This window comes from Apostichopus japonicus, chromosome 14 (genome assembly GCF_037975245.1).
Source record: "Apostichopus japonicus isolate 1M-3 chromosome 14, ASM3797524v1, whole genome shotgun sequence".
Classification (NCBI taxonomy): Eukaryota; Metazoa; Echinodermata; class Holothuroidea; order Aspidochirotida; family Stichopodidae; genus Apostichopus; species Apostichopus japonicus.
This window is the reverse complement of record NC_092574.1, coordinates 16,363,630-16,387,608: the sequence shown is the minus strand read 5'-3', so window position 1 is coordinate 16,387,608 and position 23,979 is coordinate 16,363,630. Positions and strand designations below refer to the sequence as shown.

At 36.3% G+C, this 23,979-nt stretch overlaps 1 protein-coding gene across 12 annotated transcripts in view; it reads left to right on the top strand.

The window, feature by feature from the left end:
• LOC139980175 (F-BAR and double SH3 domains protein 2-like) overlaps positions 1-23,979 on the top strand; it is a 60,437-nt gene that overhangs the window by 17,873 nt on the left and 18,585 nt on the right. For all 12 annotated transcript variants that reach the window (XM_071991625.1, XM_071991624.1, XM_071991632.1 and 9 more), the window contains exons 4-11: positions 6,329-6,417; positions 14,491-14,635; positions 16,952-17,088; positions 18,791-18,983; positions 19,840-19,962; positions 21,637-21,732; positions 22,577-22,726; positions 23,736-23,877. In XM_071991625.1, the coding sequence (XP_071847726.1) occupies positions 6,329-6,417; positions 14,491-14,635; positions 16,952-17,088; positions 18,791-18,983; positions 19,840-19,962; positions 21,637-21,732; positions 22,577-22,726; positions 23,736-23,877 (1,075 nt within the window). The remainder of the gene's footprint in view (positions 1-6,328; positions 6,418-14,490; positions 14,636-16,951; positions 17,089-18,790; positions 18,984-19,839; positions 19,963-21,636; positions 21,733-22,576; positions 22,727-23,735; positions 23,878-23,979) is intronic.

Genomic DNA, 23,979 nt, shown 5'->3' with positions numbered 1-23,979 from the left:
CTTCCGATTAATCAATTCATCATTTATTACATAACCATTCCAGTTATTACCTATAATTCAGAACTATTATGAACTTCCTCTCCGTATTTATGAATTTATGTTCATTAAGTCCTAAAGAAAAAGACAAAATAAAAGTATCACTGGCCAAATTCTTTTCACATTTTATACCATCTTGGGAAGATTTTTCTAGTTGGGTGAAATTTTTCTTTGCTGAATGGGTGTGTGTCATCATCACAGGGGTAAACTTTTTCATCAGGCCTTGGTTTGTGTTTGTGACCATTTTCAGGCAAGTTTACCAACTTGTCTTAATTTTTTTTTTTTTAATTTGCACAGTAAATATATTATTAAGAGAAGTTCTGTGTGTTTTTGCATATAAAATTAATTACGATAATGTCCGACCTCATCTGATGAGTGGAACTGGTTTTTGTTCAGTGACATGTGTATTCTAGTCTAGCTTTTGTTGTACTATACTATCAAGTGCCAAAGCTGTGAGATTGTTTATTCTTAGATGACCTCTGACCTCATATCCTTTTAATCCCATTACCTGAGTCAATAATGGTACTGGTATTAAAACTAAATCAAGGACACACGTTTCCAAAAAGGAATCTTTTTATGTGTGTTATGTATATATTTCAAATTGGTATTAAATTCTGTATGCATCTGTGCCGTTGTTTGGTGAAATTTGGCTCTCGCTAATAAATTCAGAAAATTGCCAGCGCAGAAAAAAATGAAACAAAAAATGCCCTTCTCCATTTCATTATTCCTTGTACTAATTTCATTTTAATTTGCTGGTATAGAAGTAAACTGTGAAAGGAATACATTCAAAGACTGCAATACATGCCATGGACTTCAACAGGACAGCACATGTTGTATTAAAACTTATTGTACTGTCCCAGTTTGAAGTTTACATATTGTAAGGCTTATTTTAGGTAGTTCGGGAACGGTAAGCCGGGCCTTACACTGATAACGTCGAACCGAGCGTGAAACGTGAAATAATCAGGAAAAGTGGGTACTGGATAATATATGTCTTCTTTTATTGATTCTGAATAAAACTGTAACTTTAGATAATTAAAATGTAAAGAGCCCGAAGACTACAGACGTATAAATATAAATTACGGAGCCTACTGTTCTACGTCTGTAGACTTCGGGAGATAAACTTCAACTCCTCGATATGTCTTTATGAAACACTTAAACCCCTGATTCCAAAATAACAAATTAAGACGCGTTGCACAGGGCACACGCTCTGCCCTTGAACCCGATTGGTGTAAACTTTTAACTCACCCCTTACCAAACTCTTGATTGGTTGAGTGCCAACCTGATATGCAGATGAGCATATGCAAATGGGCACTCAACCAATTTGAACCAGTTTGGCTGTCTTCCAACCCCAAATCATTTAAAACAAAAGATAGGCTTCTAATAGCGTGTGATTTATATCCCGCCACACCACAGCGCAAACCACCAATGCGGGAGCCATGGGTGACGTCATAACAACAATAACTAGAATACGCTTCACAATAACAATAACTAGAATACGCTTCACACAGGATTTACCCATAATAGGAAATGTCCTCATTTCCAAATTAAAACTCAAACAAGTAAGCAATATGTTACCACATACCCACTTCACGTACCTACAGTAAAGTCTATTATTCTGTAAATACACATGTATGGTAGAGTCCGTGTTTCTTATGCAACTGTGTCGTTAATGTTTACCTAACCTACCCAATTCCTGTGCGACTGTGTACCGATTAGCTTAAAACTATTTTATCTCTGCTTCATATGTCACGTGGTGGTTTCTTATCAGTTTAAATTCAAAGATACAAGCAGACCAAAGTTCAAGTTTGCATTGAGGTTTCTAATTGAAATAATAGTCCAGTTTGAAAGAACAAGATAAACTGTCGTAACAGACAATATTACTTAAAAATCCACATGTACAGTAAAGAAAGTGCACTGAGAATCGAATTCTTGTAGGAAGCAGCACAGGGCACTTGTTGTCCATTTCCCCAACTCATGGACAAAAGAAAGTTATCTTTATCCTCTGTTGGCCATTAAAAATATTCCCTGCTTACCTGAAAATTTTCATGAGACAAAAAAGAGGAGGGAAAAATGAAAATGCAGAAAATTTTGAGAAAAAAAACATGTCAGGGACTAATTTTTTGCTCCCATTTTGTATAGCAGTTTTAAAGGCTCCAAACATTCTCTTACAAATTACTATGGTTCTTGTATACAAAAGCCTGCTATGCATCTCTTGCACTTGTATACAAAAACCTGCTATGCATCTTTTGCACTTGTATAGTAATTTGCCTAATTTGCATAGCATTTTGTGATGTGATACTGGATAAATTATTCCCTGAAAGTTGCTTAAAATATTCTTGATAAATACATAAAAAATAAAATAATTGAAATCATCTGTAAAGCATTGTAAATTTGCTCTCAGTTTATGGCTGAGATACTTTAATACAGTGCATGGTATTGTTTTGCTACTAATTACTTAATTAATTTACTTTTCATACCTATTTACTGTATCTATGTACTTTTTATTCCTATGTATAACCAACAGTGGTTTCAACACACTGTCAAGTATTTTCAAAAGCGAAAACATAAGCCGAAACATTAAGCTTAGGAATTTCGAGGCTTTATTAAAGAGTATTTTTTTGTACAATTGCGAACTGTGGGGCACAACGAAGGATCTTGATCGCAAAATTGACACTTTTCAAAGGAGACTTTTTTCGTAATATTCTCAACATTAGATGGACCAATAACAATTGGTTATCAAACAATGAGCTCTACAATGAAACCAACCAAACACCTTGGTCATCCATAGTCGCACATAGAAGATTGAGATTTTTCGGTCGTGTAGCAAGACTCCAGGAGGACGCTCCAGCAAAGGTTGCTTTAAGACGAGCATTGAGACATACTGCTAAACCAGTAGGAAGGCCTGTGACTACCTTGCTTGGAAAAATAAAGTCGCAATTTAAGGACGTTAACATTAACAACTTTGAGGAAGCAATAAACCTTGCGCACGATTCTGATACGTGGCGGAGGTTAATCACTGAGCATGTCGGATAGACGAGACTCAACTTACTACTACTACCTTATACCTATGTACTTTAACCTTGACCACATAATACAGTAGCTGGGTACGATGCCATAATAAGGTACATATCAAGACTTTACTACTGTACAAGTACTGAAAATCACATGTTATCTTCAAGACTTTAACTGTGCGTAAACTTTCTTGATTTTCTAGACAGTGTAAACCAATCATTTCTTAGAAAATTCTTTCAAACCCAGGTTTTCAGTACATGCCGGCTCTTTTTTCACACTATTTTGTCTTTGGCAAATACCTACGAGTGTTCTGGTGCTAAATAAATCTTTAAGTATATATGCAAATTTTAATCAAACAATGATAAACTGTTACAACTGTACATTCTTTGAAATCAGGAAAGTTCAAGTACGGAGCTATCCTTTTCTCCCGGCACAGCCTTAGCTGTTTTAGTTAATACTTCTCAGAGAAACTGTTCAAATCAGTTTTGCAGACAATCAAAACCTCACAGAAACAGAAACCCAAACAGCTTGATTAATAAAACCAAGTTTTACAGCAACCTGCACAATTACCTTCATTTATAGTTGTAATCTGTTATTGAACTGCAAATCAAATCCCTGAAACTTTCAGTTATCATCAAATAAGCATAACAAAAAGTTATAATCCTATCTTGTTATTCTCATAAATCTGACATACAAAAATAAATGATAAAATTGTAGAGTTCAGTAACTACTTTCACTTTAACAAATTATTAATTTCATGGACATATTAACAGCATGGTCATGATTTATTTGTATAGTATCAGTCAATTGTTCAGAAATTGACAGAGCACAAGATTCGAATGGTATGTCACTCAAAATTGATTTTCTTTGTTGACGCAATTTTCTCATATAAAATTGAGTGTTTGATGTCTATTAATATATACTGCTATTAAGGTGCTCTCATAACAGGTATCAATTGTCCTAGATTAGCAGTCTGCAATATTTTTAAGGCCCACATATGACCCAGTATACTCTATGAAGATTTAGACAAAACCTTCCGTGATCCTCCACCCCTCCAAATGCAAGAAAGCTCGTCTGGACAATGGTGTTGTACAAAATGACCTGGTTAACAAAATGACATGTTTGCTGCATTTACCTTTGAGTTTAAGTAATCACAGCTTTGTGGCCCCATACTTAATCTTTATAGGATAGATAATTTACCTAAAACCCTTCAGTCTTATGTAGGGTGCTTTTACACTAGATCCGGATCAGATCCCCTAATGTTATCAGACGATCATCTCTCCATGGGGTAAACTTATGCATTGATCCTGACGCATTTACTTTATAGTCGTACTCTGATCCTCCCCCGCTATCCTCCTATCCACACGCTGAAAAATCGGGTTTGAAATGTGTCTTGCGCAGCCGCAGATCGCGTAGTACGTATACTTCAAAACTTACCATTATCATGGTTGCATAGCTTTACGGTGACAATACTACGCCATTGCATGGCCCATATGCACTCAGTCTACATAGGAATGAGCACATGCATGATACAGGACTGGAATTTCTTGCAAGAATGGATGTGACGTAATGGGGTCACCGGATATCTCGGGTCACTGTTGATGCTGGAGTGTATACATTGCAAAATTGATCTCAATATCCGGATCAGATCCTGGTCTCTGCCAGCATCAAAATAGGAGGATCAGATCAGTCTGAACTGCATTTAACACTACAGCAGTGATTTCGACGTCAGGATCAGATCCTGTGTCAAAGTATTAGTTGGCCTGACATTTCGATCCTAGCAGGATCTTCTTCAGAGGCTAAATGACAAGTCACAGTAACAGAAGGGACAAAAACACGCACAGAATACAGACAGGTTAATGAGCACGGTGAAAGGGGATTATAAGTGGACAAGGGATGGAGAGAAGAAAGCAACAGGGGAAGAGGAGAGGATCAGATCCTGACGTCGAGATCTGATCTGGATCTAGTGTAAAAGCACCCTAGAGATCTTTGTGGTTTAATACAACCAGCTGCTCGAAATTGGAGATTTGTGAACAATTCATTCAGAATTCATTCAGAAAGAAAATTGTGTCCTACAAATTTAATGAATGTCTTTATATTTATTTTACAAATCTTTTAACTCATTAGCTCATATTCATTGCTCTTTGTACTCTTTAAGATTTTTCTATAAATGAACACAATTTTCCACAACTTTTTCTAGGACAATATTAAAGTATAACACCGAATTACTGATAGCTTGTGACCTAGGCAGCTTTAATATGTTCTGCTATGGAACATAGTCAGTATACAGTCTGGTATAGGACCTAGTCTGGTAAACCTTCGAGTTGGTATAGTTTGTAACTTCCCATGACCTCTCACAGAGCTTCCTTATAGGCCCCATCCTGTCCTTGTCATTGTAAAAAGAAAAATTGTTAAAGTTCAGGGCAGGGCAGGAAATTGAATGGAAGGGCAGGACAGGGCATGGTAGGGTAAGACAGGACAATGTAGAGTAGGGCAAAGGATGTACACAAAGAGGCTATGCATTCCATAATCTGTTGTTCATTGTTTATATTATAACTGATAAAACTGACATTTAACCATTCTACTGTCCCTCAGTTAGATGTGATCACCACATAATGTATTGCCAATTTGATTCATGTTCTGTTGTATACAGATGTTATGAATACAAGAACATTTTGATGAGTCCAAAAATGGAAGTGTTTGAAAAGTGGGAATGCAGACAGTTGTTCACCTTGTGTGACATACATGTTGTAACTTGTCATGAGGAGAAATTAAAAATGTAGTTGTCATTGGAAGTAACTAAGTTCACTAAAGATTCAAATGTGTTGAACTTTTAAGATATAATAGCCTAGGTTTGTATGACTTTTAAGTTTATCAGTATGTTAAGTCTAGTTTTAATGGTTGAATGGCTGGTTACAGTTTGTCTTTATTTAACAGTAATTGATACCACAACTCACAGCCTGAGCATATCTGTGAGTCCTCTCTGGTAAAAACTGCATTTCAAATATCTATTTTGCTTTCGTTAATGTGATTTGGACTACATGATTAATGATATAATTAAAATGTTATAAAAATAATCCAGATTATTAGGTGTCTCTCACAATGTTTAATGCCTTGGGTTTTAAAGTGAGCCTTCTTACTGTGGATATAAAAATACACAATAAATCAAGCCTATCATAAATTTCATGAATTTATATAAGTTCATTACAGAAGCATAATACCATGTACCTGTATACAGTGCTATTTACTTATGTTGTATGTAATTCCCTTACACCTGCAGAGCCTGTACAAACTCAGCAATCAGTATCTTCAAAAACGAGAGTTTCCTGGGATCCCAGAAGAAGCTCAGGATGACAGTAGTGATTGCAGGTGAGTTGTAAGCAATTCCAGAGAACTGTCCGTGTCTGCAGGATCTGGTAAAGCACGATGGTATTGATTCTGTGAACAGATATTGGCCATGTTTTGAAAAAGGTATCCTTTAAAAGGTCATTAACATTTGTCCCAAATATGCCTTGGAAAAGCAAATCTGGTGCATATCTGATTTTTCAACATTTGTTTTATTATTGCTGACTTTGCGGTATATCTCATGTAATTTAACTCTGCCATAGCATTTGGTAATATTGGGTTGATAAGAAAGTCAAAAAGTAACTCTCTTTAATCAACTTTTAGCATGTGTGTCAAAATGTGCTATAGAAGTAGAACTCATAAAAAGATTTCCCTTTTCAAATCTAAGGTGAGAACCCAATATGTTTGGACTGTGCCTGTTAATATATGTTGTTACGTAGTTTGGGGTAATAAGTTCAGGACAATGCTATTCGATGCTTCTTCATTTATAATCGGACTCTACAAAAACAAAATGCCAATGCTTCCTTTCACAATCTCAAAACATCAAGCATCAACAACCTCTGCTACCTTGCAACACTATCACCGCTATTGTCCCACACAACCTCGGCTTCTCCCTTTTCTTGTGTCTCTTTATTACCTTCGCTCCTCACCTCACAAAAGCCACAGCCCAACTGCCCTAAACCCCTCTCCTCATCTCTAGCTCTATCCTTTAATCCTATTAGCAAGTCTTTGCATGTCTAAGTAATCCCAGCTTTGTAATCCCCTTAAGCTATCCCTAGGACATAAGCAGCTTTCTCCTTACTTGCAGACTTCATAACATATGTGGTTATTCATATTACTAAAAACACCAAAAACCATACCTGCTTTAATAACTGTCTCCTCTGTTCGATGAAACTTCATCCACCTTTAAGCTGCCCAAACTGGAAGGGCAGTTCCAGGATTTTAATAAGGAGTGGGCTTGCATGTGTTGAAGCTGACTCCCATGTCGGGAGGTGTAGGGATGGGCCACCAGAAAACAATGAAATTTTAGAAGTGAAATGGTGCATTATAAGGCATATATGCTATATATTAGGAAATAATTAAGTCTAAGAGCATATTTTTATGTGAGGTTGGAAAGGGGTGGGTGGAGATGAAGGGGGGGTGGACACCTCCAACACCATCCACATCTCCTGGATCCATCCTGAAGTATGACCATGGATGCATTGGAAAGTGTACAGAGATCAGAGCAACTACTGTATAGAGATGATAGGCACATCTTTGTAGGAGGGTAATATATGGTCTATGCAAACCTGGTAGCACCAATAGTTTTCACTGTATATGGTTGTGTTGGTCAATCCTTGCCTACATCCCTTACTGTGCCTCAATTCCAGGTGATGTTCAGTGCAATGACTAGGAGCCCTTCAAATGATAGAATCTTTTTGAATGACATTGATCATCTATAGGGCTGTGAGAATTGTTATCACAAATATACCGTAACCTATCTTGTGTTTTTGTCATACATAAAGACACTCTCCTATGTCATGTCTGTCTTTACCTACCTAATGCAGAATCCAGCTTCAACTTTTTAAAGTAAAAGTGCATTAAATACCAAATTAATGATGTACAGTTAAGGTACTGTGTGGTATATACAACTGTGCACTGTATGGTATATATGACTTGACATTGGCCATTAGGGGAGTTAATTTGGTTGTGCTCATAATCCCTCAGCTTTGTCTTTGTAACACTTAATGAAAGTATGTAACTTGAACTTTCACTGGAAGTATTGAATTTTGAAATCTATCTTGCAAAACATTCTAGTGTTTGAATTGTATGCAGTGGTCTCTATGGAGTTTGTTTGTACTTTAATCTTTCCTCTGTTACACTTCATGTAGAATGCCATTTGACCTTTCAGTGATAGCTTACAGTCGAAAAAATCTGTACCATCACTCATTAATTAGAATATAATTACATTGCATTGTAATGAAGTTGGCCCTGAGACAAGTTGAGAGTTCCTTTGTCCTTTCCCGATCTGTTGAACTCTTTCCACTAAAGGAAGAGTCAATTTAGAACTTCTAATGCGTTGAAATGTTGAATTATGAAATCTGTCTTGCAAAACATTAAGAGTCCCGATGGACTTTGTTTGTTCATTATGGGTGCTTTTACACTAGATCCAGATAAGATCCCCTGTAGTGATCAGACGATCATCTCTTAAGGTAAACTTATGCATTGATACCGACGCATTTACACTTGAGTCGTAGTCCGATCCTCCCCCCCCCCCCCCCCGCTATTCACCGGTTGTTGGTAAACAAATCGGATTAGAAATGTGTCAAGGGCAGTCACGGATCCCGTAGTACGTATACTCCAAAACTTTCCATTGTCATGGTTGCATTGCCTTAGAGTGACAATACTACGCCATGCACGACCCACATGCACTCAATCTACGTAGAAATTAGCACATTCATGACACAGGACTAGAACACTAGCTAAACTATCAAGATGGATATTCAAAGACTAGTTGCTATGGCATTTATGATTCTTATATTGTTCCATGTGAGGATAATTAGGATGCAAGCTATTTAACAAGAAGGACTCTCAATTTCATTTGTGGACGATTGCGTGGAGTGTTAGAAAGACAAAAAACCTGATTTGAAGAAGCGTTTGACGTTGAAAAGCAATAACACTATGAAGGCTAGCAACAAATGTAGAATTAAATCGATAGGCACAGTATTCGGAGTTGCCACTGGGACAGTATGTGTCATATCACACGGTGTAACCAATTGATGCTTTTGTGCAATTACATTAAAAGCAATACCCAACAGGCCAGAACATTGCCAATATATAACGCGACAATGAGTAATGTGACTGAAGGACTGGAATTTTGCCCCAAAATGCATGTGTGATGTAATGAAGTCACCAGATATCTCGGGTCACTGTTGATGGGGAGTATTTATATTGCAAAATTGGTCTCGACGTCCGGATCAGATCCTGGTGTCTGCCAGCATCAAAATAGGAGGATCAGATCAGTCTGAACTGCATTTACACAACAGCCTTAATCTCTAAGTCAGGATCAGATCCTGAAATCGAGATCTAGTGTAAAAGCACCCTATCATTCCTCTGTTACACTTGATGAAGAATCCCATTTGAACTGTTAGTGGTAGTTTATGATTGACAAAGTCAGTAGAGTAATGACACATTGGAATATTTTGTAATGGAATTGATCCTTGAAAGTTTCCATGTCCTTTCCTACACTACAGTATATACATCTGTTTCTTTCTGATGAAGAGTCCATTTTAAGTCTTTAGTGGAAGTGTTGGATTATTTACTGTGTATAAAGATAGTGCTTCATTGAAGCTTTTAGTGGAGGTATACAGGTAGTATAAGGTTAACAAATTGGTATAGTCACTATGGTAACACATTAGTGTACATTTACAGTATACATTACAGTATAAATGAACTTGACCCTTGGGAGTAGCCAATATCTGTTTTCTTTCTAATGAAGAGTCCATTTAAAACCTTCAGTGGAAAATGTTGGATTACTGACTGTGTATAAGATACATATAAATATGACATTATATTTCATCAGTTTGTATGAAGTTGTCTCTCTAGGGATATTTGTCTGTCCATCCTATCCTTCACCTTTCGCTCATTGCTTCATGAAGTGTCCATGTCTGGATCTTCAGTATAGAATTCACTGTTGAATTATGAAATCTGTATGCATGGTACTGCAGCATATTTAATGTATTGTATCCCTTGGTATTGAAGTTATCTCTAGGGAGATAACTTATCGCTTCCTTTACCTTTGTCTTTGTACATATGGTGAAGGAATTAAGTTTTGAATCAATCAGGGGAAATGTTAAATTATGATACCTGCATGGTAGTAAACACAACACTATAGACTATGGTATTGCATACTGTTTTTCCTAGTTAAAAACATAAAGTTTTCCATAGGCAGTTTGCCCTTTCCTTTTACATGTATCTTTTTGTGTGGTTCAAGTTGAATTTGAACTTTCACTGGAAGAGTGTCAACTTTTTCTTTTTGCTGTGATGTACGGTATATACAGTATACTTGGTATAATCTGTGAAAGTACAGCCAGTGTATACTTTGATATACATCTAGTTGTAATGTAGACAGGAAGCTCTAATCTCTATCTGATATCCTTTAAGCACAAAGGCAGGTCTTCTCCAACGATCCAGTTTTCCTGCCATACATGTAAGCATCTTTGACAGTCCATTTCCCCTCCATTGATGTGCAAATTCACTTAAAGGCCAAAAACCTTACAACATAAATTTCGATTGGGCCACTTCAAAAAGTAATGGTTTACTGTTATCTACATACTGTGCTGTACATGTGGCAAATGTTTAGCCTAGGTACCAACCCAAAAGTTTGCAGCATTTGCAGGTCATGTAAACTTCTAGAAGAAATTTGGTTTTTTAAGTAAAATTTGTTATGGCATTATCTTAAGGGAACATTGCTAATATTATACTCAGAATTTCCTTCACAGGACAACTGTGGTATACAACATTGAGCAAGTTCTTTAAGGCATGTAGTAGCATCACAGACTCTGAAACGACAGGCATTCAATCTAGGCAATATGGTGTTAGCATATATGGCTGGCAATAGAACTTGCATCCTGTAGATTGGTAACCCACTGCTTTATTTCCACACTCTACTAGACCTACAGTCTGCAGATGGAGTGTAGATGAAGTTCCATGGGGCACTTTGTCAGCCGAAATGATATCAAAACATGTCATGATCACTAGCATATACATATCAGCGTACATAGCCTAGTGGTTAGGGTGTCCGCATATAAAGCAGGAGGCCTGGGTTTTGAATCCCGGTGGAGGCTGGAAGTTTTTTCACTGTTCTGGATTTTTCAACTCACTACGATTTCAATTATAACTAAGATAGTGTAGGGCAAGAATCTATGCAGTTTCACTACTCCTTTGCCTTGTTCATACCAGCCTGTGATAGATGTCAGCCCTTAGACTTTAAACTACACACAGAAGAGTATGCAGCATTGAAGCTGCTAAATAACTTAAGGCTAATTAACACAAGTAAATAATTAATAGTTCAGTTTGAGCTAGCTCCTCAGTGACGCTTGTCATCGATTATAACAAGAAATTGAAATCTTGAGTCACACCAGCCATTTGGTCTGCAGGCTGCAGTACAGTACACTGGTTAGTGTACAGTTTGCATGAGACTTGAATTTCTTTCTGTGATTGAACTGTAACTATGGGTCTATGACATATCATATGATGTGTAGTTATTCAAAATTGGTGGTTTTAATATTGGCACAAGACATAATAGAATAACACACATAAAATTTTCAGTAAAATTTTTAAATAGAATTCCTGTCCTTTCATATCCTTTGTGACTGTGAGAGGACTTTCAGGTTAATAACTTGAAATATGTGTGTTGATAATCGAGTCAGCTGAGGAAGCTGTCCCACGATTCCTCTAGTTCGTTAATAGCCCTGCTTTGTTTCTTGATGACCTATTTGTTTCAGTGGTAAGTTGCTCATCAGCAAACATGCTAAAGAGAAGTGTGTTTAATAATCATCATTGAAAAAGCTCTTGAAAAGTGTTTGAGTACCATTTTTTGTTGTTTTGTTGTTTTCCCTTTGGGAATTGTTTCTCTAATTAGCTCACAGTGGAACCATAAGGAACAGTATTTAGAAACCTGTCAACCATTTAAAGCAACAATAAGTGTGAACTGCTGTACTCGGTTTCATGTAGAACATACAAGTTAAGTACATTGCAAATGTTAAAGTATGTAGCAGAGTGGCAGGTGTCCAGAAAAATTGCTATAAATACTTCATGGTTTTTCTCAAAATATGCCCCACAGGTGATTTAATGGTCATTCATGTTTAAATTCAGCAAACATTTTATTGCATCCATCAATCAATTTTTGTTCAGAATTTCTTTTCAATTAAGCTATCTGTGATATTCCTCATTGTCTAGGAAGAATAATCATAAGATCCTCCCAAAAAATTTCATTATAGACCATAAAAAAATAGTACTTTTTAGCATACTGAAAGTTAGAGAATTTCTTTTTAATTGAATTGTTCAGAATTTCTTTTTAATTGAGTTATCTGTGATATTCCTCATTGTCTAGGAAGAATAATCATAAGATCCTCCCAAAAATTTTCATTATAGACCATAAAAAAACAAAAATTGGTACTTTTTTGCATACTGAAAGTTAGAGGAAATATGCAGTACAGATGGTTTTTAAAATGTCTGTTTCATTTTGAATGGTACTGAGTCTACTGACTGGAAAGTGTTCGGCCTATGCAGCAATGCAGTTGATCATTTTTCAAGATATTGTACTGTACTGTATATATGTGTGTGGCCATTTAGCATTGAGATACACAGTAAAGCTGCTCTCTAAGTAATGAGAGGAACCCTAAGTAAATCTCTCATACTAAATCCCAAATTGAGTTGGCGAGGTAGTCTCATCTTTGGAGATCCCATCCCATGCTGTGAGTGGAATGTTTAGACAGAGATGGTGATGGTTGCCCTTTAAATGGTCTTCATGTAATTTTGCCAGACATAAAATTGTACATGATATCACATGGCAGGAGGACAACAAAAGTTTTTGTTTTACACTTTAATAGAGGATGACTTTTGGCACAAAGTTAATTCCGATATGTTGTATTGTAGATGTTTAAAAAAATACTGCTATCAATCCAGGTTATATTTCTATACAATGTAAAAAAGAAATTTTTTTTGGCCGGGGGGGGGGGGGAGGAGGGCATGACCCTATAAACACCTTAAATGTGGCTGCTGGATTACCATAAAGTCTACCAACACACAGACCATTGTAGGTTAATTTGCTCAAATGCATGACAAAAATCTTAGTAGGTGAACATAAGAATTTATGGCCTTAAATATTTCATATTATCAATGGATCCACCAACACTCCCTCTCCAATAAGCTGAACAAGATAATTCAGGTTAGAACTTAAACATAAGGAACAGACATACTGTCCTAAGGGAAACTAAGTTAGTTTGTTTGACCTGTTAAAATTTGAAGGCAGTATAGATGACATTTATATTATAACACAGACACATCATGGTACTATTCTTTGGGCTCTAGGATTGTCAGTGTGCATTCCTTTATGCCAACTTGCTGATGGATGGATGGTGATGTCAGATCATGTCACTATGGCAACATCATGTTCATTCAATAACATTCATTATGCACATTGTTCCTCATGGCAGCTGTACACCTGCACAGAGATATATGCATGGTATGGAATGTCAAGTACTAAAATAACAGTCATTTTGACAGTACAGTGGTATTTAATTGGATCATGTGTTTATCTGTCTCTTCTCAATGTCTGTACAGTACTCCTAACCTGAATCTGGTTTTAGATTCGTTGCCGGAGGCAAGAGGAAAGATCTGTGTGATGTTAACAGCGTATGTGTGGGGTGTATGTTCATGTATGTGTTAAGGGGCTCTATAGGTCTTCAAGGAAACATACCTGGCATCCTGGTAATGAAAGCTGTTGTTCATACTCTTACTTTACACATGTACTTAAACCTCCTAAAGGGTTTCTCCCTCTGAGCTTCAAGGGTCAACAGGATATATCTCAAATGGTGGAAAACTAGGCCATTTTTCTGAAAAATATTTCACAGTATATATATAAACAATGTCATGTACCTCTGAACAACTATTTAAAGGGATGTGTTAGCTCAAAGTTGGTTTAATGTGTCTATATTTTCACATAGGAAGACTATTCTTTCTGGATATGGTTTAAAATTCTATATTGTAAAATCCCCATGAGTGAATGACATGGCTGATGCCCGCAAGGGATTTCTACAAATCTTTTCTGGTTCTCTTCATCTTAATCATTATCAGCAGTTAGTTTTTATATGCTTAAGCGACTGCAAATGTGGGAGAAGCCTGCAAGGGCTAATGGATTACAACTTACATGTTGGGTGGCTTCCAATTCAACATTTTAACCCATAACCCATTATAAGTCTTGTTAATGGCATCATTTATGGCATATCCTATGCTGTCACTAAGTCCTATTACTCACAGCTTACTGTAGTAGGTCAGTTTGAGGTATTTGATGAACTCTACCTTGATATTTTGTATCTATTTCAATCTCAACAGAACCATTCATCAGGTATGGAAGTCACTCTTGGAAGAAACCAGCAGGGTAGCCCAGTCTCGCTTAGCTGCGTCGGAGGTCGTTTCTGGTCAAGTTGCTGATTCCATTAAGTTACAGAAGACCATGAGATTGCAAACATTGAAGAAGGTAAGATGAGACCATGAAGAGTGTAATCACGCGGAGAAGAGTAGAAGGAGGAGAAGGACCGTAGGCTTGATCTAGTTCATTTCTATGGCTACCCTTTGATGTTTTCCAGCAGTGACTTTTGGGGAAACAAATATAAATTTTACACAATGAACAGTCACCAAGCTGATGTTTCACTACAGTTGGGCAGTGAGATTGTGTGCTGGTAGAGTCTGTTGTTTTATCAGCTTAAATATTCCCTATTTATCAATTCATCCAGCTACACTCCCCTTCCAATTGGCCTTAGACCTTAAAAATAAGGAACAAACATACTGTCCTTTAGGATACAAAGTTAGTCAGTTTGTCATGTTAAAATTTGAAGGCAGTATAGATGACATTTAAATTATTTGCATTCCTTTCTGCCAACTTGCTGAAAGAAGGATGATGATGTCAGATCATGTCACTGGCAACATCTTGTTCATTCAATAACATTCACTATGTGCATAATTCCTATAGACTACTCCTGGCAGCTGTACACCTGCACAGGGATATATGAATGGTACGGAAAGATTGTACTAAAATAACAGTCATTTTGACAGTATTGGTGTTTATTTTGATCAGGCGTATTTAATCTTTTGGGGAAAAGAAGTATCAATTTTACACAATGAACAGTCACCAAGCTGTTATTTCACTGCAGTTGGGCAATGAGATTGTGTGCTGTTAGAGTTTGTTGTTTTATGAGCTTGACAATGCTGTAATTTATCTGCAAGAGGTTCTCTCCGGGAGAGAACCGATAGCATTGACTTTCAAGAATCTACACAGTAAACTGTTGCGGTACTTATTCACATATTATATAAAAGCTTGAAAGGGTTGCTCTTCAAGTAGTTTGTAAATGACAATATAATAGAAGTGGAAGATTATTCAAATCTCTGACAAATCAAAACAAGAGATAAAAGGTTCTGTGGAGAAGTTATCTCTTAAAGTAGATACAAAGTAAAAGATGCTCGAATAGGGAATGTATAAAGAGCAATAGGAAAACTGAAAATCAGTTTGGAAATCTTTGTTGTATTGTAGATTATATTTCCTCGCAGCTGATATAGGTAGGGACTGTGCATGGGGGGTGTCTTGGACCAAGAATGACAAATTTGGGTGTTTTTCAAATTTCATTGGCTGGAGGAATTTAAAGGTCCAGCCAAGCAGCATTTTGGTGGTTTTTGGGGGACATTTTGTTAGTGGCCACCAATTTAAGATAGGTGAAAAATTGTTAATTTCCCGCAAAGAACATTGATTTCAAGCATTTCATCTTGTTCATACTTTGCACATTTTTTTTAACCACGTTCCACTTTGTCATGTGCAACTAGGAGACCACCAATTGACACGAATTGTGAACCCACACAATTTCTATGAATTGTCATAAATTAACAGCAAATTTGAACTTGGCATTTTTTCTCCTGTTTGGATACAAGTTTGGAGGGTTGCATCACAGTAAAATTGGTAACCCTGTCATGGAGGAGTGGTCAAATTCTTCCCTGCATTGATGTCAAACATTTCCCAACTGGACGTCAATATTAAACCAGTTGATCAAAATGATAATTGCTCAGTAGAGAGATGTAAAGTTTTTGGAGTAATATATTACAGTACCATTAGAATGTTATCTATTCTATGCGCCCACTGTTTTCAATTGCCTGGTGTTGGCATGCTACAGTATATCTGTATCTGTTGCTGCTCAGGTGAAAATGGATTTTGGGTTCTCCAAAGCTTAAAGTCTGTGCATTTCTGTTTCCATAACTGTTTATATGCAGAATGTCAAATTGATACTTTAAACAGGAAATAAAACTCAATGTTGCAGTTGCTCTGTAAATAAGAGTTAGGAAAGTGAAAGGAAAACAGAAAAGAAGAAAATTGTTTATTTTACAATTCAGGCATACTAGGCAAAGATTGGATTTCTTGTTTCCATTTTTGTCAAAAAGAAGAAGACCTTGAGAGAAGGCAAATGCTGTTAATAAGCTTTCAAGATGTGTATAAACTTGAAATGTGGGACTCAATGCAAGGTTGTGTTTAATAAATTAAGTATATATTTGCCCCAAATATTCACTCATTTTGGTCTCTATATTCAGAGTGTATTACATGGTCTAGCATAATCCCTCCCCCTCACCCTCCTCCCCTTTACCCCCGTCTCAGGTGGTAAGGATTCATTTCCAATGTTTAGAAACTTCTTGAAGTTACATTCAGAAATTCATGGCAATTTTTGCATTTTAAACTTAAAAGTACCATCATTCATAAATACTCAAACCAGTCATATTTTCATGTTTTTGCTGTCTTTCCTTTTTGCTCTCACAGTGTGACGAATTGTGCAAAGCTTGGGATGATGAAGTTCAATACTCAGTGAGGGAGCTAGCAAGGTCTAAGAAAAACTACTCAGAGGCAGAGAAGGTTGCTCAGGAAGCTAGAATGAAACATGACGAAGCAACGCAAAGGTAATAGCCTAGCTACTGGAGGATCTTATGTGAAGTGTTCGCAGTTTGTTTGGAAAACTTAACAAATGTCTTCTGTCACACAAACAAGAGCTTTAAGTATGTTGTTAGTTTGTGTTATTGGTGCGGGCAAGTGAAAGAGGAGGGTTCATACCACAATTAATTGCTACATTGGTTTTTATTCATGTGCACTAAATTTGTCACGTTCCAAGGTCACCCGAGCATAGATATATGTTTTTCGACGAACATGTCTTACACACCATATGATAGCTTATGGCTTGAACTATCATGGCATTTTATAAATTTATCCACTATTACTGTTTAGATTTTTGTATAGACACTGAAATTTTTAAATTGATTGATCCTCAACCCATATACTAACACTCATTGTGGAATCTTCGCGTTTCACCAACGAATATCTCAAATGCCTTAAGTTGCCTTCATTACTCCTGCAGTTAATTCATCCTCTTCAACATTCAAGCATCAAACAGAATGATGTATAAATGAAAACATGGCCATAAAAGTCGTTTCAGTAGGTCCATTTTAGGAAAATTTTCCCGGCTGGTTGACTAGTTTTAGGTGGATTTACAGTGCTCTAATTATTTTATGGTATCTACAGTAGGAGGACAAGATTTATTGTTTTAAGAGTGCACATGTATATTATCTTCACCTCTCTACATACTGACACAACATATTTAAGTCATTCTTCGTACTAGTCTTATTTTTCTTTAACTATGAAATGCATTGGCATCCAAAACAGAATCAAACAATGCAATGACAGTCATACAATTGATTGATCCAACAGATGTTTTCATAATTATAAACTACTGTATCTTTACTTTCCTTTTCAAATGAGTATCTAACACTTCATCAACGGTCTCTAACACTTTTACAGCAGATGTTGTAAGGTCTAAACTAATTTGCATATGATTTTCAAGCAATTAGGCTAATTACCTACAGTTTCATATGGCCTAAAAAGGAATATATACTGTGTCTGGAGCCACTGTCGCCCTTAAGAATAATCATACCTTCTTTGTGTGGAGATCCATTTTCAAAAGATATTGCTCTAATTTATGCTATGTAAGGGCAACTGTATGTAGTATTCTGTACCATTACTCTCATATAAATTAAAACCCAATGACAAGCAGTAACCCTTTGGTTTCATGCAGTCTGTTTGTTTACCAAGAAAAGCCTGGAGAGCAAACAAACCCATTTGATAAATCAGGAACACACACATGTTGTGTTTAAAACTCTATACATGACCGTTGTACCATTGTCTCACTATAACCTTCAATTATTTGTTCATGATATGGCTTCTTGATATTAAAGTCAAATCTGGTCATCTGATCCAAAACAGGTTAAATAGAATCAAAACTTATTATTGCATCACTCCTTGATGATTTGTTGCTGTTTTACTGTACAGGATTGAATTCCACAAACTGCAATAATTGAGATTTAATTGACTCCAGAATTATAAAATGAAAAAGGTTTAAAAGGACAGAATTTTTGGTTAGGAAAAGATCTAAAACAGGCTTCTAGCATTGCAAGTTCTTTGCAACAAAATGTTTACCTCATTAATACTTTTGTTTAACCTTAACAATTTAAATTGGCTCACAATCAACCAAAGTATTGAATATAATGTAAACTTTTCTTTTCTCGGTCTCTATCTCTCTTTCTTTATCTGTATATATATTTTTTCACTCAGGCTAAGAAAAGGTTCTCTCAAGCTCTTTCAGTCCAAGAACACGTTAGAAAAAACATGCGCAAGACTCGGTGCAAAGAGGAGCGTAAACGACAAGAGATCGGCACATTTACGTAACGACTACTTGTTCCAGATTGCATCTTCAAATGCTCATCAGCTTAGATTATTTAACACAGATCTTCCCTACATTATGCAGGTAAGATGTGAGACAGTCATACTTACTGTAAGAGTACAACAGCAAGAATACAAGTAGATATAGAAGTACCCTTGTTTCTTATGAGGACCAGTATGATATAAGTACAAGGCTCTAAGATTTTATAGTCTTGCACGAGTATCTAGACTAGATTTTTCTAAAATTCCTCCAGTACCAGTGAGTGTAGATATCCATAGAGTATGTATGGGTATAGCAGGTATGGGTGCATGTTACTTGCTAGAGTATGGGTACAGGTTCAATACAAGTTTGCAGGCAGGGAAAAGGTACTCCACTTTGTCACTTATTTATCTTCTCATGACTACTCTGCCCCCTGCTCTCAACTGTGTCTAGAGTAAACCGGTAACATTTAAACACTGACCTACCCCATCATTCTACCCATGTTCCCTACCCTACCCTCCCCCATCCCCATTCCCACCTCCACCCCTTCTCCAAAGTGCCTTATTTAGTGTTTTATTCACGAGCTATTAAAATGGTTTAAAATGCTTATCATAGCCATTGGAAAGTGAGTGGTAACCATCCATTTAATTCCTACCTCGTTAGATGATTCTGTGTCTTCACACTTTTTGCATGTATTGCTCAAGATCGCCCCTCCAAAGACCAGGGACTTATGACTGCCTTGGTAAATTTTGAAAGACATACGCAACTTGTTAAAATTTGTTCTAGTTACATGGCAAATTTTTCTTCCAGAATTTCGGCTGATGGATGTGTATCATTAGCCGTTTTCGTTTCAGAATAACTTTTGTTTTAGTTTTGCTGTACTTTTAGAGTTCTCTTCCATCTTTTACATTCGACAAAATTGCAGTTTTCCATGTGTTTTTTGTCGACTTTCAACCAACAGGCTCTCGATGGCGAATTACACTCGCGCCTCCGAAAGTATTTTATGACCTTCTGTACAGCAGAAATAGAAGCCAGCACTTTTACCAAAATGTGTGCTGAGAAAGTTTTGTCAAATTCAGAAAAGGTGAAGTACAAAATAACTATTTTATTTCCTAACAGTATGAATATTCATTGTTGAACTTTCACAAAATAATGTGCGGGCGAATACCTTGAAACCATGAAGGGGTGAAGGGGTTACCTTCGGGCAAAATGGCTTAAAAGTCCAAAAAGATACACCAAGGCAGAATGTTTCTAATTAATATTCACAACAGACATTTCCCGCTAACGAGCGACATTCATGCCAGTAAATATAGCTAATGATCAGGCTGTGAGGAAGCATTAAGATCCAGAGATATGGTTTTACAAACGATCTTATCAAATCTTTCTCGGGGTTTGTTTGTATTTCTGTTAAAATGCCTCGGTGAACTGCCATTGTGAAATGTTTTCCACTTTTTCGCCTCAAATTTGGGATTTTGGGTTGCTTTATATTTTGTTTTTGTAATTTAGTGTTTGGATATTCATGACAGCCTTGCAAGGCTTTGATCATTTGCTAAACCTGTTATAAAATGAAAGGAGAATCCTAAGTGATTTGTGAAACTTACACTTCGTCCCAGCAAAATGGCTATTAGACAGTTTGATTGAATCACTACCATTTTAGTTCTTGGATATCACTTCCATTCTAAGCAAAATGTTCTCCATATTTATCCGTTTTCACATATTTTTTAATTCATTAAATCCACCCAGTAACTGGTACTTTCATTTATTTCTTCTTTTAGTTCTTCTTTTGAGGAGGGGCGGGGGGGGGGGTTGTGAAAAGGGGCTTCATTTGAACAGATACTTATTATCTTGAGATTGCAATAGCTTCAAAATTTGATTACAATTTCATAGTATTCCTTTTTGCTGTTATAGAAAATTGTAGAATATATATTATTTTTTTTGGGAGGGGGGGGGGCAAATTTTGTTTAACTTTACCTTAATTGTAGAAACACTGAAAATTTTCATCTATTGTTGAATTGATGAATTAATATCAAGGGCAGTATATTGATTGTTTTGATTAATTGTGCCAATTTGAGTCAAAATGACAAAGTGGAGTGTCAAGTCAAACAGTCGACACACTCAACCTCAAGTACTCTGTAAATGATATCAATTTTTTTGAACTTTCTAGTTGATTAATTCCTCATCTGTACAGACAAAAGGGAAATTATTATTTATTTTGTTTAATATGGAAAGGAAAAGCGGTACTTCAGGTGTGGTACACACTATATCAAAAGGAAACCCCTTCTCAGAAGCTGCTATAATCTTTACAGATGTATGCATTTTATTATATCTTAGTTAATATATCTTTGTAGAAGGAAATAAGTTTCAGAGCTGTATTCAATTTATTTTCATTTTTTAATATACCTTCTGGTTTTGATTAAAAAGATTTTTTTTCATGAAATCTAGATGTGCCTTTTAGAAATGTGGCCAATTTTTGGCTCTTGCACTGCTGACTTTCTTAAGTTTACTTCCTCTTTCTTATTCTATTCGTTTTTTCTTGTTTTTTCATCCCCCAAAAGAACAAAAGTGTCTTCACACCCTGAATATTTTCTCTCACTTTGTAAACGAGAAAAATTTTACTGAAATTAATGTGAGTTAATTTCAGTAAAAATTTTCCTCCTAATTAGGAGGTAAAGTTGCTATGAAGTATAATGTTCTTTTGACAGGGTTTTCTTGAAGATCTGCGTTTTTAATGTTACTTTTTCTCCACATTATATCATAGATCAACAGAGAGTTTCATCACGAGACATTCTTGAAAGCAAACCCCGTTTTTACCAACACCTTGCAATATACATATGATCCTATTCCATCAGACTCAGTAAGTCGTATCATGTTTATCAGTGTTTACATTTTGTAATCTTTCTTCAAACAATGGTTTCCTTTCTTTTCTTTTCTCTTTTCGATATTGGTGAATCTTATGAATGAACCTTTAACTTTCCTATCACAGTGTACAAAAATATGAACTTTGGCTTATGTCCAATTAATGTAGACATAGGGGTGTCAGGTATCATAGTTAAGTTCTCTAAATTAAGACTTTAAAGGTAGTCAGTATAGGCCCCAAATTAAAGAACGCTTTAATTGCTAGAAGTTTTTCAAAAAGTACTTTCCTGGAGGTCTTTACTCTCCAAGTTGTTCTCAGACGTTGTTAAGGAACACACCAGATGACTGAATGTCTAAGTGAGGCAAATTTCCTCCAAGGTTGTAATATAAACAGAATTTTATATTTGAATAACTACCATATTTGGGGCCAGTACAGCATACCTTTAAAGTTCCTGACACTTTCCTGCAATGATTATGAGCCTTCTTGTTTTGTTATCAACATGCGTTTTTTTTTTCCATCAAGCCCATGAATAAAGTGAATATTATAGTGGTACATGCTTTTGATTATGTCTTAAACAAATTTGTAGTGAATTTCCTGCATCACCAGAAGAAATTTGGCAAACAAGAATCCTTAGAACTTGAAAGGGTTTTACTAACTAAATTAGTCATTCCTAATTCTGTAATTAAAAGTTCCCATCACTATGAGCATCTCCTTCCGTGATCTTTCATGCTATGTTACTGACTAGGCTCAGGTCTCTGTAATACATAATAGACTTCACCTTGGTTTAGCAATGCTGAATTCAGACTTTTAAAAGATGCGATCTGCTCTCTTCTCAATGCAGGTGACGAGTATTATCGTTGACGACACAGAGGGCCTGTACTTAGAACGGGAGGCCAGAAAATGGGCCACCGAAGTGGCCAAGATGTCCAAACTGTCAGAGAGTATTAACAAGCAGATTATGGATTACCAGAGTAACACAAACCCACTCCAAGTTAGTGTTTCTCATATTGTACAGATGGGCAGTTTGCAGCTCACAGACAAAATGTTCCGCAGACCGCAAGCTTTTCAAGACGGCCCCCCCCCCCCCTTATATATTTGTGGCCTGTGAATACCTTATGGGATGAACCACAGGAAACTTCAAACTGTGGGGAGTTTTGTATGTAGTGTAATGTGACGTAACATTTTTGTGTGTAACGTAACTGTTGGGAGTTTTGTACATCCTATTGACTATGTGTATACCTACCTGCAATAGGATATGACAACATAACTGATGACCTATGTCATGTAGACCTTTCTATACTTCCCCCTGTGAAATAAACTTTTCCTGGTTTGTCATGGGAGAAGGTACAAAATTTCACTGTGTTGTCCACCCCTGTTGTGTAGGGTTAATATGTCATAGAATTGGGTGAATGAAATTATTCTTTAAGGTATGTTTTTTTTTCTCTTTTTATCCCCTTTTCTTACAAACTATCTGCGTAAATATGTTGCGAACTGTTTTATTCTGGGTAAAAAGGAATCATTTGGAAATGAGAGGATGCTTGTAACAAACTTTTTTGCTTCTGTTGAAAACCACATTTATAATTTTCAGCATCTTTTTAAATAAGCACTCAGAAGCAAAAATTGCCTTGGGCTCATATCGATATGTGATCTGCAAGTCTGAATAGCTGCTAAAATTATCACAGTTATGTTCAGTTTGTTTAAAAGGGAGGGGGGGGGTGCGGGGCAGGGATCAAATTTTTTTTTCACATGTTAAAATTTTAGCATTCAGTTTATGATTTGTACAGTAAGCCCATAAAGTACAGCTCCTACTTATGACAACTTTATTGTTGTATCAAACTGTCCAAAAGTGACATATTTTAAATATGATATATATTAATATGGTCCAGATGCAAGACTTTTTAGATGTATCGTATTATACCATATTGTTCTACACAGTTTGTCGTGTGTTGAGACGACACTTGAACAAAAATAATTGCTGTTTTTCATTCTTCTTTTTGCAGGGATCAATATCCTCAGATAGTGGCTTCTCACAAGACAAAGATCCTGATATTAACTTGGATAAGCTTAGGGACTATCTACGAAAGGTTGAGACGACTAATCTGAAAGCTGAAGCTAAATTAGAGGTCCTTAGGAATGGAGGAAGTAAGACATCGTACAGAACTTCATGACTTAATTTTGTGGGCAATAAATAAATGTTAATACTTCTGCACAATGATGTTTATTTAAAGTTAAATATTTTGATTG